This window comes from Guillardia theta, assembly GCF_000315625.1.
Source record: "Guillardia theta CCMP2712 unplaced genomic scaffold GUITHscaffold_61, whole genome shotgun sequence".
NCBI classification, from domain to species: domain Eukaryota; class Cryptophyceae; order Pyrenomonadales; family Geminigeraceae; genus Guillardia; species Guillardia theta.
The window spans coordinates 26,155-42,720 of record NW_005434613.1 but is presented as its reverse complement, the minus strand read 5'-3'; the positions used below and the strand labels follow the sequence as shown (position 1 = coordinate 42,720).

The window sequence follows — 16,566 nt, the reverse complement described above, 5'->3', positions numbered from 1 at the left end:
GAATGAAGCATGAGCAGAAGCAAAAAGAGTTTGGGAGGGAGAACGGCAGGGGCAGTGGAGGGTCCGAGCAGGTGCAGGTGCAGGACGAGTACAAGGGGGGGAGGAAGAGGAGGAGGAGGAGAAGCAGGAGGAGAAGCAGGAAGAGAAGCAGGAGGAGGAGGAGGAGAAGCAGGAGGAGGAGGAGGAGAAGCAGGAGGAGGAGAAGCAGGAGGAGGAGGTAACGTTTGCCAAGGGTGGCGAGGAAGATGACAGGACACTCTCTGCGAGTACTGAGCATGGCGATCCACGTGGAGGGAACTTGGATGGCGACTGGGTCGAGCGACAAGTCAATCTGCGTTTGGCACACAGAGACAGGACTGCTTCGGAGCCGACTGAAAGCCTTCAATGGCACAGTCTTCTCCCTCCAGTTCCTCCCGTTCGGTCCCTTCCTCTGCGCAGGATCTCTCGATAAGACAATCAAGGTGAGGAAGAGCGAGTGGGGAGGGAGAGAGGAGGAGGAGGAGGAGGAGGAGGAGGAGGAGGAGGAGGAGGAGGAGGAGGAGGAGGAGGAGGATTTTAGAAGACAGAAGGACGACAGGGGAAAGAAGGAGATGAGGAGATGAGGAGAATGGATGAAACAAATCTATGGAAGTGGAGAGGAGGAGACGGGACGAGACGGGACGAGACGAGGGGAAAGAGGAAGAGTTGCTGGTGGTTTGCAGTGATCAAAGCTCAGCATTTCTCAGGTGATCAACGTTATGACGGGGGAAGTGAAGTTTTCTCTCTCAGCTCATACCTCAGCTGTCACTTCCCTCAGTGTCTCCAGCCTCGGCGACATGGCGTCAGCATCCAACGACGGTGATGTGCGAGTCTGGGACCTCCGGCTGCCATGGAATCGAAGCATCGGCAGCCAGATCTCCGGTCTGACCATCACCTCCTCCTTCACTACCTCCTCTCCTCCTGCTCCTCCTCTTCCTCCTCCTCTTCCTCCCCTTCTTTTCCTTCTTTCTCTCTTTCTTTTCTCTCTTTCTCTCCTCCGCTCTTCACCTCTCCTGTGCATCTCTCCTCCTCCCGTTTCCTCACTCTCTCTTCCCCTTCAGCTGCTCACCTTCTTCCCCTTCCCCTTCCTCCTCCCTTCAGTCGCTGATCGCCCGCCAGTTTGTGAGGGGCACACGGCAGAGGTCACGTGCTGCGAGTTTTCTCGGGAAGGAGGAGCGCTGCTGAGCGCAGCCAAGGACAAGGTGGGGGAGGAAGAGGTGGTGGAGGAAGAGGTGGGGGAGGAGGAGGTGGGGGAGGAGGAGGTGGTAGGAAGAGGTGGTAGGACAAGGTGGGGGAGGGTGGGGGAGGGGAGGAGGAAGGAGAAAGAGGAGGACGAGGAGGAGAAGGGAGGAGGATGTGTGAAGGGGAGGCCAGAGGAGGAGGAGGCAAGCGGAGGCAGCAGGGCAGGAGGGCTCATGGTGTGTTGGTAGCGGCTGATCCTATGGGACCCGAGCAACGGAGTTCCTCTGCGTTTCTTCGCTGGACACAGCGACAGGATCGTCAAGGTACGAGCGCTGAAGGAAGAAAAGGGAAGAGATGTCGACGAAAGGAGGAGGGGAAGACGAGGAGGAGGAGGGGGGGGGGGGGAGAGAGAAAGGAAGAGGACAAGGTCGAAGAGGTGATGGTGGAGGTGATAGACAAGGAGAAAACAGTGCAACAATAACGTTCACTGACAAAGGCAAGAAAACTAGTGGAATGATGAGCAGAGCAGAGCAGAGCGGAGCGGAGCGGAGCAGAGCAGAGCAGAGCAGAGCAGAGCAGAGCAGAGCAGAGCAGAGCAGAGCAGAGCAGAGCGGCTGACGATGTTTCAGTGCATGTTTCTGAACAGTTTCGGATGCGATCCGAACGCGTCGACTCAGGGAAGGTCAGGGCGAGTGATAGGAAAGATGCGGTTCCTCGTGTCGGCAGCTCAGGATGGCACTGTCCGTGTGTGGGACCTGATAGCTGGTGATACAGTGCTGCTGCTGCTGCTGCTGCTGCTGCTGCTGCTGCTGCTGCTGCTGCTGCTGCTGCTGCTGCTGCTGCTGCTGCTGCTGCTGCTGCTGCTGCTGCTGCTGCTGCTGCTGCTGCTGCTGCTGCTGCTGCTGCTGCTGCTGCTGCTGCTGCTGCTGCTGCTGCTGCTGCTGCTGCTGCTGCTGCTGCTGCTGCTGCTGCTGCTGCTGCTGCTGCTGCTGCTGCTGCTGCTGCTGCTGCTGATCCTCCTCCTCTGCTGCATCTCCCGCCGCCGCTCCTCCTCCTCCTCCTCCTCCATCCTCCATCCTCCTCCTCCTCCTCCTCCTCCTCCTCCTCCTCCTCCTCATCCTCCCCTTCGGCCTGTGCGACAGTTTTCCTCCTCATCCTCCTCCTTTCTTCTCTGCTGCTGCAGCAGCTGCTGCTGCTACTTTATGCTGAAGGAGAGCACAGGATTTGACTGCTGTTACTGCCACGTCGGGGAGAGTCTTGTGAGGAGGAGGAGGAGGAGGAGGAGGAGGGGGAGGAGGACAGGGAGGGGAGGAGAGGGGGAGGGGCAGGCAATGATCGTATGAGCAGACATGTATGAGTATGTCGGACGACGAGAGCAAAATTTGTGCAGGAGACGTTAGAGGTGAGTGCCTGTCATTTGAGGAGGAGGGAGGAGAGGGAAGGAGAAAGAGGGTTCAGAGAGCTGCATAGAGGAGCAAGCGATGACTGTAATGGACAGGAAACGTTCATCTGCTCTCGCTGCAACTTCTGTAACCACAGGGGGAGAAATTCTTTATGAGTTCTTCATAAATACAAACAAGACGCACAAGAAGAGGAGGGTTCAGGGTTGAGAGATCGTGAGCCTTTCAAGCGCTGGTGTTGTCTGCGCCGTTGCAGTGCTCGATGATCTTGATCTTGATCATCGTGATGACGTAGATCTCTCGCTGGTAAGGTGGGATCTGCACCAGGGTTAGCGACCATGGAGGAGTCGAGCAAGAGCTACAGAGGAGGTAAAGAGGTGGGGATAGGGAGGTCAAGAGGAGGGGATAGTGAGGGGTGAGGAAGAGGCAGGGAGGAGGAAGGAAGGGGTCGAGGAGGGGTGGGACCTCGAGGGTGTAGGCAGCCTTCTCATCATTGTAGGTTGACTCGGAGATCGTCTTGTCTCCTGCCAGCTTCTCGCGCTCGAGCTGAGCAGCCGACATCTTCTCCGTCGCCTGCTTGAACGTCAACGACAAGAATTTCATCCTTCCTCACTGACCTTGTCCGCTGCGTTGGAAAGAGACACAAGCTGCTGCTCCCACTCCACCTGGCGGCCGTCGAGTCAGCCGCAGCATTCCTGAGCAACTGAACTTACAAGCTTGGCCTCAGCATCCTCAACGAGCTTCTTGGCCTTGGCATCAACCTCGTCGATGATGTTCATCCTGGTGTCGAGGTCCTGCAGCAGACAATGAGGAGGAACAAGCAAGACTGGTCAAGATCTCACATCCAACATCTCCTTCAGGATCTTCGCCACTTCCTCCGTCTCGCTGTAGATGGGGAGGGTGGTTGTCGCGAGCTTCTCAAGTCTCTGAAGCAGAATTTCAGGATTCAAGATTTAGTGAGTGAATGCCAACGGCTCCGACGACGTTGAGCTTGCTGGAGAACCCAGGCACGCTGGCAAGTTTGACATGTTGCAGCTGTCTGACCTTCTGCATCAAGCGAGCTCTGGTCTTGTCCACATCCTCCTTCATGTTGTACCTGAAAGTCCCTCAGCCCGGAAACGTCAGGACGCGATGGCTCACGGGTCAGACACTCCAGTGTTGGGATCCTTGATGGAATCCCTTCCTCCAGCAGCGATAGACTTGTCTGTCGCCTTGATGTCGCTCAGAACACCTAGTGATTGCAGTTGAGATCAAATCATCTCAATAAACAAACAGTTTAAGTACCGAGAAGTCTCATGATTTCCTTGATGAGCTCTCTTTCGTCGAGAATGTCTTGTCTCTCAGCAGCATGACGGGCCAACGTGTCATCGTAATCTTTCTTGGCCTGCTTGTATGCGGTGTTCCACTTCTCGTACTCGTTTCTTGCAAAATCAGCCCCTTCACGTGCCTCCTTCGCCTTCTCGATGGTCAGACGATAAGTAGACTCAGAGTCAAGCCAGGAAGAGAGCGCCTGTTTCCATTCATCACTGACTTTTCCCATCGTGATGTTGGCAGAGAGCTCTTCTCCTCCGAGTTTCTTCAAGAGCTGGTCGAACTTTTCAATGATGTAATCCTTCTTCTTGCAAAGAGTCGAGTCTTCCGCAAGCTCAGTTCCAAGTCTGGGGTATCCCTCAGCAAGCATCTGAGTCTTTGCCCCCTCGCCATCGTCCAAGTCAAGGAGAGTGCTAGGAGAGTTGTGCCAGGCGTCGAGCTTGCGCTTCATCTGCGTCACGGTCATCTTGTCTCCATTCCTGAGGAATTCCAGGGCCAAGTTTCTCAAGCTCTGCTCAGAAGGAGAAACGAGAAGAGAGGATCGGTGAGAGGATCTTCCAAGAAGGCCAGCAACAGCCAACAGAACGAAGACGACAGAGGTTGCGATGGCTGCCACCCTTGTAGCCTTTCCTGCATCAGGCGTCAAATGCAGATTACTATTCAAAATACCACAGAAAGTCAAACTACTTCACTGAGGGTCAGTGAACATGCAGACAACCAAGTGGTAAGATGACCTCACACTCACATCTCTTCAAGCATTCACAAACTCTCACTCATTGCCATCCCTCCTTCTATCGACATTAAAAAAATTTCATCGTTCCCCCACAGTCCAAGATCCCCTCATCTTCTCCTTCTCAGTCTTGAATCTTCACACCGCATGTCCTTGCATCATCTCAACATTTTCCTGTTTGCACGTGTCTTCTTCCTCTCTTCCATTGTTTACCTCCTCGTGGAATCGGTGCCATGGGCTTCACCGCTTCATAGTTCGGCAGCGCCATCGTCGCTCCCGAAATAGCACCACCCCCACCCCCTGAAACCCAATTGTGTACCCTACCTAGACAGCTTAGCGATGTACCCCCACCCCCCATGAAATCGTCTTTTGTACCCCACCCTAGGATGGAATGTTGACAACCTCCATTCAAGTCGTTATCAAATTTGATCGCTGTACCCCACCCCACTCGGAGCTGACAGCACCTGGTTCCGTACCCTACCCCCTTTGCCAGGATGACCACCCCTATCTCCCTATTCCCGATTTAGAACAAGCGAGCGGCTCCGCCTCTTGTCATCCCGGGGGAATCTGAGGCTGGCTCAGTGCTAGGCTCCACTGCGGCAATCGGATTAATAATTATTGCCAACTTCCGACCGAGGGCCCCGGGGCTTGAAAGCCTTTGGCCGCCCCCGGCGTGGTGAGGCTGTCTCCTAAGAGCGACACTACTAACTGAGTACCAGGCTCCCACACGCCCGGTTCTCAAACGGTAGGCCCGGCGGTACTCCCCGGCCGGCGGAGTCCCACGGCGGTGATCATGCGGCCGCGATGAAACTTTTCATCCGAGTGTCGGAAGGGACTCAGGCCGCGCTCTCAGGCCCTGAGTCGAAAAAAACAAATCTTGCCAATGAAAGTTTTCCTATGGGCGCCCGCCGGCCGGCCGCCGTGACTCCGCTATGGACTCGGGCCGCTGCTGAGCCTCGGAGCGCCGCCGCCGGGGCGCCCGGGCCCGGCCCTTAGGCTCCGCCAGGCCCTCCGTGACTCAGTCGGAGGCCCTGCCACAGTGAGGCCGGGCCGCTGGCCGGGCACTGAAGTGCCCGGCGCCCACACGGAGTCCGATCCGCGGCGCGGCGGCACTCACGGCCGCCCGCCGCCGGGCCCGGCCCCGGCGGGGGGGCGCCCGGCGCCGTGACCGGGCCCGCCCCGGGGGCCCCGCGAGGCTGGCCCGTGCCACGGTCACGGCGTGACGGACGGGTGAGCCCGCCGCCCGCTCAGCCGCTGAGTGCCGCGCTACACCGTCCGGCGATCGGACGGCAGTGAGCCGGGCGGCCACCGCCCGGCCGGCCGGCGGCCGGGTGACCGTACGGTACGGTACTACCGTCGCGTGACGTGCCACGGTCACGGACTGCCACGGTCCGGACGCCGAGGCCGGAGTCCGCCGGAGTCCGTCCGACTGTCACAAGTTAGGGCCTGAACTAAGTTGCGCGAGCATAACTTAGCATAGCGTTGCCGTTCCGTATCCTTGTCGGATCAGTCAACCAGGGTGGTTCTCATAGTAGTTTTAGTCAAATTAAAGCGGCAAGAGAAAATTGAGCTAAAAATGTTTGCTCCGTCAATTTATGTACCTTTTTCGTTGCCAGGGGCTGCCGGGCCATCCAAGACGAGAAGGGCAATGTTGAGCAAAACCTTCCTCTATTTGATATGAATAGGCGTGTATAGTTGACTAAATAATCATGAGGTGGCTCGGGGTAGGTATTCAAATGATTTGAATCTTTCCAACGGCCTCCAGCCCGTGTTGAGGGGTAGGGGGTAGTGCAAACTTCTCGTATCAATCTAAAACACTTGTAAACGACCTCACACTTGCCCCGGTCTCTTCCCTATCCCACTACTCCCAATGTACTCAGGGACTGTTTGCTCAGCTGCTGAGCGCAGTCAAGGACCATGGCCCCTCAATGTTAACTCCTGAAAGTGCCAGGCAAGTACTGAGATCAAACAGCTCAATTCTTGGCTGAGAATCACACCTATAGTAGGTTGAATGTGAAAGGTATGCATCGAAATTTGCACTTGCGTACCAAAGCACTCATCAGCTATAGGTGCTGGCTATTCACTTCCAGAAGAAGGGAAACATGAAGGGAACCGATCAGAGAAGCAACCTTCGAAGACATAAAGGAAATTCGATTCTCCTTGTTGTGTTGACGCCCTAGCTTCCTTTACCTGAATGCTTCGTCGGTTGAATATGAAACATATTTCAAGAGACTTCCTGTTGCTTTGCCATGATTGCGTTTTTTGAGGCTTCTCCCAACCTATTGTAATATGGCGGTGTCATTTGTGAGGAGGTGAGGAGCTTGAGAGGCTGGGGGAAGGAGAGGGGAGGGGTTGGAAGGGAAATGGACGCCTGGGAGGCCAGGCTAGTTGATATGCCTGATCGCTGCGAGAGGAGATGCCGGAGGAGAGACTGTTTACTCAAGACCACTAGCGAGGAAGGCAGGAGGGCGAGGAGGACATGAGAGGAGAGGAAGGAGAAAGCTACGGGTAGAGACGGTTTACTTGACAGCACTAATGAGGAAGGGATGCTTCAGAGCCTCCAGTGCCGTAATCCTCGTGCGGGGATCGATGTCGAGGCAGCAGTTGAGGAAGTCCCAGATCGCATGTTTCTCATCCACCTCCAGCCAGTCCTTGCATCCCGCATGCGCGCCCAGGGAGCTTGACAAGGTCCGCCATGTTTGCTTGAAACCGCGGGCATAGCTGAGATGCAGTTCCAATGGTGGAATCTGAATGACATCAAGTTAGCAACCTCAGGCCTCCCTCCTCCATATCACCCTCATCCTCATCCTCTTGATACAACAACGCCGACGACAACAATTTTACCTTAACGTCGAGCTTGAAATCTTCGATAACATCTCTGATCTTATCTCTGTACTGACCCGTATACCCATAGTTGTGCTTCCACACAGCATCCATGCTCTTGATGTACATGCGCAAGCTGCTCAGACAGTCAGACAAGCGCACTTCCAAGGTACACAAAGAGATCTCCATCGTTGCCGTGACTATGTCGTTATGCTGGAACCATTGGAACTGTGTCGTGCGGCACAGCAGGGTAAGCAGTACTACCCCAGCAGCCCACACGTCCACTGCTGTGGTCTGGCACTGCATGCCCATGAGCACTTCGGGCGCTCGGTATCCCCGAGTTCCCGCGCGGTTGACTGGACGTTCGAATTTGACCCCTGAGTTCCTCACTGTCACCGATGCGTTCGTCTTGCTGACGCCCAACATGATCCGCCTCTTCGCCATCTGCTGCGCCATCTCTAGTTTCTCCTGCTCCTTTTGATTCCGCGAGGAGCGAGAGCTGGCCGTAGAAACCTCACAGGGCAAGATGTTGCCGATGCTGCGGCCTGATGAATGCATTTGTTTCTATGCCAGCCCAAAGTCCACAAGCAAGTACTTCTTATTCCTTCTGTCGTAGAGCCTCCGAGGAAGTTATTCAATTTCACGTCTCGATGTATAATAAATGTATAATGTATAAGACAGTTCTTGCTCAAGACCGAGTTTAATGCACACTGTGACACGAAACCACTGAGAATTGAGGCAGCACCGTCTGCACATGAGACGTGACTCCCGACTGTCACAGTGGTATGCTAGAATATGAAACTCAAGCATCATTGCAACGCCGCCGCTGTTCATCACACGGACGGCCCACTGCCCGGTACCGCCGGGCATTGCCGCCGCGTGGGGCCGCCGCCTGGCTCGGAACTTGACTCTCACCCGGGTGACCGTTCAACCGTTCAACGGTTGACTCACCGGTAGCCTTGAAGCCTGGGACCGGTCCGCCGGAGAGTCCGGCTCGCCCGGCCGCGGCCGTCGGACCTTGAGTTTTCAGTGTTCAATCATAACTGATGGCAGCGGGGCTATCTGATCGGACTGGCCGCACTGCCGATGATGGCTGGCATGCTGACTCGGATCCCGGCGGATGATTAAGAGTCGGCAGTGCCGACGGTGACCGTGTCACGCGCCGGGCTGCGGCCGCGCCGGACTCGACTCGGAGGCTCGGAGCCCGCGTCCGACTCGGAGGCTGGCCTGCCTGGCATTGCCGCGCCCTGAGCCCCGGGCGGCGCTGACTCATGGCATGCCGGAACTTGGAACACTCAGTGCGCCCGAAATGATTCAGGGCCACAAAAAATATTTGGAACAACTTGAAAATTGAGGGGTTGTTCGGCCTGAAATCTTTGTGTGTCACGCAAGCAACACGGTCCAACCTACATGGAACAACGTGAAAATTGAGGGGGTGTTCGGCCTGAAATCTTTGTGTGTCACGCTCCTCCAAGTTTCAAGTTGTTCCATATAGTTTGGAGCAAGTCCAACCTACATGGAACAACTTGAAAATTGAGGGGGTGTTCGGCCTGAAATCTTTGTGTGTCACGCTCCTCCGGCCTGAAATCTTTGTGTGTCACGCTCCTCCAAGTTTCAAGTTGTTCCATATAGTTTGGAGCAAGTCCAACCTACATGGAACAACTTGAAAATTGAGGGGGTGTTCGGCCTGAAATCTTTGTGTGTCACGCTCCTCCGGCCTGAAATCTTTGTGTGTCACGCTCCTCCAAGTTTCAAGTTGTTCCATATAGTTTGGAGCAAGTCCAACCTACATGGAACAACTTGAAAATTGAGGGGGTGTTCGGCCTGAAATCTTTGTGTGTCACGCTCCTCCGGCCTGAAAGTTTCCCGCCACTGTGAACTCTGCGAAGCCGTACAGATATGAGGATGTGCAGCGTTTGACAGAGCAAGACAAGTCAGGTGAGCATTTATCTCTTTTTTTTTTCATCGAAATTATCACGGGAAGAGATCCAAATGACGTGTTCTTGATGCAGGTTGGAATGATTTGCAGCCTTTGGCAACTTGTATGAGATTGATGAACGGGTGAAGACTTTGGCAAGTGCCCAACCAATATTACAAACCGGTATCCAGGAGTACGTAGACGTACCAGTAAGCCGCCCAGCATACAAAACTCTCGAGACAATGGCTGCATACGAAGGGGTTTTCGACACATCGCAGAACTGTCCCGATGTGAAAAGGTTGTGACATGAAATGGGCACAAACAAAGATAAGTTCAGGACTCGGGAGTCGATCAGGTCTAGGCAAAATATTGACATGGTCATCTCACTGCATGGAAGAACATGCAAAACTGAAGGAAAAGCTCAACAGAAAGTTCTAAATGAACATCTACAGCGCATTTTAGCAGTCACGGTCGGAGCAGGTTGATGCTTGAAACAAAGATGATCCTCAGTACAATCGAATGATGACAAGTAAGTCCCGTGGTTCGTGAAGGATTCTTCATCCAATTCTTAAGGATGTGTTGGAACGATGAAACATTTTGCAAATCACCAATTTCATCACACTGACTGATGCATCATGTAAATATTACTGGTGTGAACTTGCATCAGATTCTGTTCATCGGATGAACCGCTACCAAGCAGTTGATGTCACAGCAAACAAGAGAGCCGTTTTGAAGATGCTGATATTCCTGACCGTAGAGCATTCAAGATGTGGCCACATGTCACATGCTTCTTGGTTAACGCAGATACACCCTCGCCAGGCAAAAGATGGAACGTCTTCAGGATTACAGGGAGGTCGGTTGTGCTTGTACCCTGATTGTAACTCTTCTAATAAAGATATGATAACCTGAATGTGCAATTCTGTTTGTTGATTCACAGTGTTTGCGACTCGATTGCAATCATCGAGTGCTTGCTCTGTTGAACAAGGCACTCCTCTGTAGAGCCATGCGACAAGAACACTACAGTTGCACGGTAGCATTGCGACACCAAGACAGGATTGATCCGATGAACGTCTCATTTATTGATACGCAAAGGCGTCATCTGCACATTGTTTCATTTCTGACTAGGTTTCTGTGCAATCGAAATCCTTGTGAAAATATCATGAACGAGGAAAAATTTGAAGCGAAACGGAAAAATCATCGAAATATGATCATGGATATAGTGATTCATGATCAACAACGGTTCTCTACAGTCATCTATGCGGGCAGGAACAGTCATCTTCTGTGCAAACGTCTCTTCATGTATCGTTGAACGGTTGAGTGCATGTAAGACTTGCCTCCATAGAAAGGTGAAGTGCATGAATCCTGACTGTAAGACTAGAAGAATTGAAAGCAAGTGATGACATGAGAACACATATCTAGACAGAAAAGTCGCTCAAGGTACAGCTGGATACAAATTTCTCACAAATCACAGTCATGCATTTGAGCGCAACGTGCAACCTACGGCAATTTGAATAAAGGGTCAAGCCAGAGTTGATTCTGTTCAATGGTGTATCGATTATCAATTCCTTACCTGATCATAAAAATTTCATCTTGTCTTCGAAGAATATTTGCAAGTACACCCGCGGATTGTTTGAACCTAGGGTGCATATTCCATTGCAGGATGGATGATTCAAAACCTTGGCCCAACCTGTAGAGTTGAGAAAGAAGCTCGATCATCTCTTACAGGTATGATATGAGATCTTCATCTCATTTCTATCTCAGTTGGGTTGGATTCGAAGTCTCTCAATATCAAGGTTCATCCTGGTGAGTCAGGAAGGCACCATTTCATCGCTTCTTGCTCGTCCAGGGAGAGGGGGCTTGGGGAATGAGAAATGGGGGTTACCCCCACCCCCTATTGTAGAGTTTCAAACTGGTTCAAAGGTGGGTAGTTGAGGGTGCTCCATACCCACCCCACCACCCAAAATGACTCAAACGGAGGGGTTCTCGGATCCGAAGGAGTCCCGCCTCCATCACCCCCTCTCATTTGAATTGAATGGTTCAGGCCGACCCCACATACAGGCTTGCAGTTTTCTTATGTATGCCCATATGATTTGATCGGACAGGCCCCAGGTTCAAGGGATGAAGCAATCACCAGCATGCTTGAAGATTTTTCATGGGAGTGGGGTTATACTTGTACCGTGGGTGTGTACAATACATAGGGGAGAACCCCGAATGGTATCAAAAGAGTACCAAAGTCACATGGTTCGGACTGTACTAACTGGTACCAAGAAATTGTACTCAAGAAGACCCTACCCCTGAAAAAGTCCTGCTTGGCTCTTCGTGATTTGAATTCGGAACACGGTCGGAAGACCCACCCCGCCCCCACATGAGGCGTGGTATGCGTGGATTTGAATCTACCACCCTCACCGCGAAACGTTTTAGAGCTACAAGGTCAATTGAGAAAGGCAACGCTATGGAGAAAAGACAGCGAGAACCCGGCGAACCGGGGGCAATCCTGCCAACCGAGTCACTGAGTCCGGTGTACAGTCCCCCAAACAGGCTTTGAAATTTAACTGATACCTTCACTTAATGCGCGCCGCAGGACTGCTTGAATCCCCCCGCGCCGCCCGGCCGCGGCGGGGGCCAGTGCCAGCACTCGTGTCGCTGTGGCACGCTAAGGAAATAACAGTACTAAGCCCGGCTGCCATGACCGGCAGATGATACCGAGTCGCCACACCGTGACACGCCTCGGTTCTAGTGAAATTTACTGCCCGACTCAGGCCATTACGTCATGATCTTGGATTTTGAGTCAACGCCGGGCCCGCCTTATCAGTGACTAATAAAACTTACTCTTGGAACCTCTGCATCCATTTACGGATGCAAATCCTCCTCCATCCTTGGAGGCGCTACCCCCCGAAATAAAGGGGAGGTGGGGAATGCTAGGGGGTAGGGGTACTTTAACTATAAACACGAAGGGTACGCCTGGTGCTACTTATTAGCAATGTGAGGGATGACATAAGTCGAGAGGGTGGGGTACTTTTTCACGAGGAAAGAGGGGTACTTGAAGGTAGTTAGGTCTATCGAGGTGTGTGGTAAAGTATTGCTGACAGTCAACAAAGTAGGGTGGGTAACGAAAGAATTTCTAGACATGGGGGTAGTGAACTAAGAGAGGGGTAGGGGTTGTGTATCTGCTCACTAACAAGCGAGGGGTGTCAGTAAAAATCATCTCAGAGGCAGGGGTAGTGAAAATAAGGTTCATTTTCATGAGGTGGGTAGAGGACTATCAAATCACCCCACCCCTCTTCCCTGGCCCTGCTGGACCGATAAAAGTCCCGCGAAAAGCATTCTGGTCGTAGTCGCTCCATCCTCGTTCGCAGTCGCTCCTCCACCACCACCACCGCCTCCTGCTCCTCCACCTGCTGCTGCTGCTGCTCTACTCCTATCGATCCTACGAGTCTTTACAAGGGCTAAGAGCTCCTCCCATACACCGCTTGCCTCAAATGATGATGTGTCAAACCCGGGTCAGCGCTGTGCTTCTGATCAGCTTCTGCCTCGCAACCTCGGTTGCAGCACGAGAGAGAGGAGGGCACTGGTACGAGAGCATCACTGAGACCTCCTCCTGCCCGAGCAAGAACGGAGTCGTCTGTGGCACTGCTGCTGCGACATGCACCTACACCACGGAAACCGAAAATGAGCGAAGAGGATGGAGAGTCGTCACAGTCGTTCATCAGGTTGGGCGTTGTACGTGCCCAGATTCCACCTTCCTCGGAGGAGGCAACTTGCCTTGCGTCCAGCCGCCTGTTGCAGCCTCCATGGATCAGGAGAGGCATGATGCATACGTCTCTGAAAGGCTTCTCGAAATGTCCAAGTGCAACGCAAGCTTTCCTGCACTTTGCCCCAAGGAGGGATGGGTGACAGCGAGCAATGTCGGCATGTGCATGAAGACTTTGAAGGATTGCACCGACAACAACAGCACCCTCGTCACCCTTTACTCTGAGCGACAGTCTAGCTGCAATGCCAGTCAGCGCTACTGCGACGAGATTGGATGTGTTCCCCTGAGTGTTCAGTGTCCTGCTGTCTCCACTCGCTGCTCTTCCGACAGGCCCTACCGTTGCCCCAACCTTGAGTGCAACTCTGCTCCTGACTTCTGTGGAAACACTTCCTACTGCCCTGCAGACAAGCCAGTGCTGTGCATGGACGGACTTTCTTGCGCTGCGAACCTTTCTTCGTGCGCGCAGCGTGTCTTCTGGGATGGATGTGGCGCTGGATTGGTGCAGTGCTCGCAGCTCGATGGTGTGTGTGCATCCTCGGCAGCCGAGTGTGCGAATCTCACCGGTTGCCCAACTGGTCAGAAGGTGTGCGGAGTGCTGAGGGATGCGAACAACACGGTTGAACTGAACGAGCAAGGGCTGCCCATGCACATCTGCAAGACCGATTGCTCAAGCCCTCCTCCAAAGCGCATGGAGCAGCCAGAGCATCACGAGTCCGACAGCTCGCACGATCACGAGATCGAAGTGCGAGGGCGCGACAATGAGTATCATGGTGGCATGCGAGTTCGCAAAGGGTCTCACAAGCGCATGCGGGGACGTGACCGTAGGAGCTACTCGGATGCAGCTGTGAACTTCACCTTCTCCAACCCCCCCGACTCAGTCGTTCAGTACGGAGCCTTCAGACATCACCATTCGGAGAGGCGCTTGAGGGGAAGGCCGCTGAACATCAACCCCTCGGCTGAGATCGAAGTGACTTCGGGGTTGGAGGTACACATGCCCGTCCACGAGGACAGCATCAAGGACGCGAACTCTTGTCAGCTCGCCGCCTCGTCCCTCGCCATCTACTCAGCTCGTGACGCCACCAATGAGAACGAGGTTCCCGAGTACGTGCAGTCTTGCGAGTCCCAGTACGTCAATGGCGTCTGCGTGTGCATGGTCAACGTCACTCACTTCAGCACCTTCGCTGTCTCCATCTCGCCCGGTGCAGTTCCCGCAGCTCCTTCCTCTGCCCTTGCCAGCACTACCTACAGCCCAACTGGCAGCCCCGCTGGAGCTGCGGCATCGCCCAGCACTGTGACTGGGGCCAATGCCCCCAAGGCTTCTCCTGCCTCGCGGGTGGTTACCAATGGTCTTATGATTGTTGTGCTGGTGATGAGCAGCTTGTTGTTGATTCGTTAAATGAATAGTGTCATTGATGTTTAGTCGTGTGATGGTGTTTTTTGATAATGACTACCGAAGAATAAATGAAAACTCTTGAAGTCGCATACTAGTACGGCGGCGACCAGGCTTTCATTTCAAAGGCCCAACCGCCGTGACTCACACTGAATCTGTACAGTCATGGCATGTCGGGAGTCCCCGGGCAGCGCGGTGAGCCTTACTAAGTTAGCCGCGTGCAGGCGCAATGGCGGAACTTGAGATGGATTGAATGATCTTTTGAATGCATGTTTTCCATGTAGTGATGCCTAAAGAACTTAAAACGATTTGATGAAGATTGCATCATGTTGCAGAATGACTCGGATCGGATGCCGGGCGGCCCGCCCCCGGCCGCCCGGGCCGGGCCGGGGCCTGCGCTGAGTGCTTGAAGACCGTTGGATTGTAACCGGAATAACGTTTGGTAACGATACGTAACGTGACTTTGAGGCTCCTCGCGGCCCCCCATGGCAGGGGCGATGGCGAGCAGTATGACTTTCGCTCCTCCCCCTCCTCTGCTGCTTCTGCTCTCCTCCTGCTCCTCTCCTTTTCCATACAAGTCTGCTCCATCCCTCTCGGCAAAGAGTTTCTCTCAGCATTCCTCGGCTCCTGGTGTGACTTCACTTGCTATGGCAGCAAAGTCCAAGGTAAAAAGAGATCGAAAGTTATGATGAAGGTAGTAGACGCTGATTTGTCGCCAGGGATCCTCCTCCTCGTTCAAAGGTTTTGGTAGTGTTCCCACTGAGCTCCTTGGCCGAACCCCGGAAGACAGTGAAAGGTATCAGGGATAAGTGCAAGGGGGAGTAGGTTGTTGACAATCATGTAGCTGCGCTTGCTGCTCTGGAGCCTCATACGGAGAGTGCTGCAAACAGATCCATGATGGGGTCAGATGGCCTTCAACTCCTCTTGAGATGATCAGGAGCAGGTGAGTGCACGTGCGAGGACGTTAGACAGGGAGCAACACATGTTGTCAGGTACTCAGCTTATGCGTATCGTCTTCCCACATGGATTATGGATTCAACCCATTCAACTAATCCCGACTGGCGATCTCAGAGGAACAAGTGGCGCAATGAACTTTTAGGTACAACATCCCTTGCTTCCATCTCCCTCCCTGCCTTGCTCGTTCGCTTCCGGGGTTCCTCCCTTGCCAAGCGTCACCTGCTGTTTCAGGCTTCTGCGACGGTTTCGACTTTGTCCGTTTGGAGGTCCCACTGTCTGGCTTGCCATGAGCCCTAAAATTTGTACAGATCCTGAAGGAGGAGGGAGGGCAAGACAGTGACGAGCATTTCATCGAGTTCATCGCTAGGCTCAGAGCTAGTAAGCGAGGGCTGAGTTGCGACCTGAGTGACGCGGGTTGTCTTTCAGAGGAGAAGGCACCTGAGAATGCTCCCAAGGGAGTGAAACAAGTAAGACGATTAACATTCTCACGCTTCTAAGCCTATTGAAAAGACACTTCGACGAGTTAAACTCCATGGAGCTTCCGATTCATCGTCCGCCGATTTCAGGTTGGCTTGTCTAGTCATGTGGTATGAGAGCTTACAACGGATCAGGGAGAGAAGCAGATTTGTGAAGGAGGATGGCAAGTGGTTCTACGCCTCGGGTGACGTCGACTTCGACCCCGAGGTTTTACACAGAGCAGAGATGGAAGTGCGAAGGGGAGGAGAGGAACTGAAAGATGGCAGGTGACTTTGGAGAGGCCAAACCCACTTCAGCAGAATCAATGAAAGTCGATGGAACCTTTGCGGGGAAAGCTTGTATCATTCTCCCATAAATAAAAAGCTCATTTGCTTTCAATTCTGTCCATCGCTTCACTCCTCTTTCACAAATGCCAGTGTTTATATCTCTTTTGAAAAAAAACTCAGTACAACATTTTATCAAAGTTTCACATCGTTGCACAAAGTAGAAGTCAATGCTCGAATGTTGGTATATGACCAACCGATTCATTGTAGCTACGTTCTTCATAATCGTATTAAAATTACACACTGCTATGCTAAACAATAATTGGCCCACAGGCCGAAACCTTGT

The 16,566-nt window shown here is 53.3% G+C and overlaps 5 protein-coding genes across 5 annotated transcripts; 3 read left to right on the top strand and 2 right to left on the bottom strand.

The window, feature by feature from the left end:
• Window positions 1-2,825: 2,825 nt before the first annotated feature.
• Window positions 2,826-4,909, bottom strand: GUITHDRAFT_112658 (hypothetical protein; the record flags this gene model as incomplete). The annotated part of the gene is made up of 9 exons (XM_005828107.1): window positions 2,826-2,918; window positions 3,066-3,173; window positions 3,218-3,265; window positions 3,314-3,394; window positions 3,443-3,526; window positions 3,645-3,696; window positions 3,741-3,831; window positions 3,885-4,541; window positions 4,855-4,909. The coding sequence occupies 9 exons, from the start codon at window positions 4,907-4,909 to the stop codon at window positions 2,826-2,828; spliced, it is 1,269 nt and encodes a 422-aa protein (XP_005828164.1).
• Window positions 4,910-7,160: 2,251 nt separating this feature from the next.
• On the bottom strand, window positions 7,161-8,022 carry GUITHDRAFT_112657 (hypothetical protein; the record flags this gene model as incomplete). Its single annotated transcript, XM_005828106.1, has 2 exons — window positions 7,161-7,388; window positions 7,486-8,022. 2 exons carry the CDS (start codon window positions 8,020-8,022, stop codon window positions 7,161-7,163), a joined length of 765 nt encoding a protein of 254 aa, XP_005828163.1.
• Window positions 8,023-9,306: 1,284 nt separating this feature from the next.
• GUITHDRAFT_153880 (hypothetical protein) lies at window positions 9,307-9,960 on the top strand. Its single transcript, XM_005828105.1, has one exon. It carries the CDS (start codon window positions 9,694-9,696, stop codon window positions 9,865-9,867), a length of 174 nt encoding a protein of 57 aa, XP_005828162.1. The 5' UTR covers window positions 9,307-9,693; the 3' UTR covers window positions 9,868-9,960.
• Window positions 9,961-13,221: 3,261 nt separating this feature from the next.
• Window positions 13,222-14,529, top strand: GUITHDRAFT_112656 (hypothetical protein; the record flags this gene model as incomplete). Its single annotated transcript, XM_005828104.1, has 1 exon — window positions 13,222-14,529. The coding sequence occupies one exon, from the start codon at window positions 13,222-13,224 to the stop codon at window positions 14,527-14,529; it is 1,308 nt and encodes a 435-aa protein (XP_005828161.1).
• Window positions 14,530-14,993: 464 nt separating this feature from the next.
• GUITHDRAFT_153879 (hypothetical protein) lies at window positions 14,994-16,164 on the top strand. Its single transcript, XM_005828103.1, has 9 exons — window positions 14,994-15,188; window positions 15,243-15,319; window positions 15,368-15,466; window positions 15,516-15,622; window positions 15,712-15,746; window positions 15,789-15,858; window positions 15,907-15,947; window positions 15,991-16,059; window positions 16,104-16,164. The coding sequence occupies exons 1-9, from the start codon at window positions 15,021-15,023 to the stop codon at window positions 16,143-16,145; spliced, it is 708 nt and encodes a 235-aa protein (XP_005828160.1). The 5' UTR covers window positions 14,994-15,020; the 3' UTR covers window positions 16,146-16,164.
• Window positions 16,165-16,566: the final 402 nt, after the last annotated feature.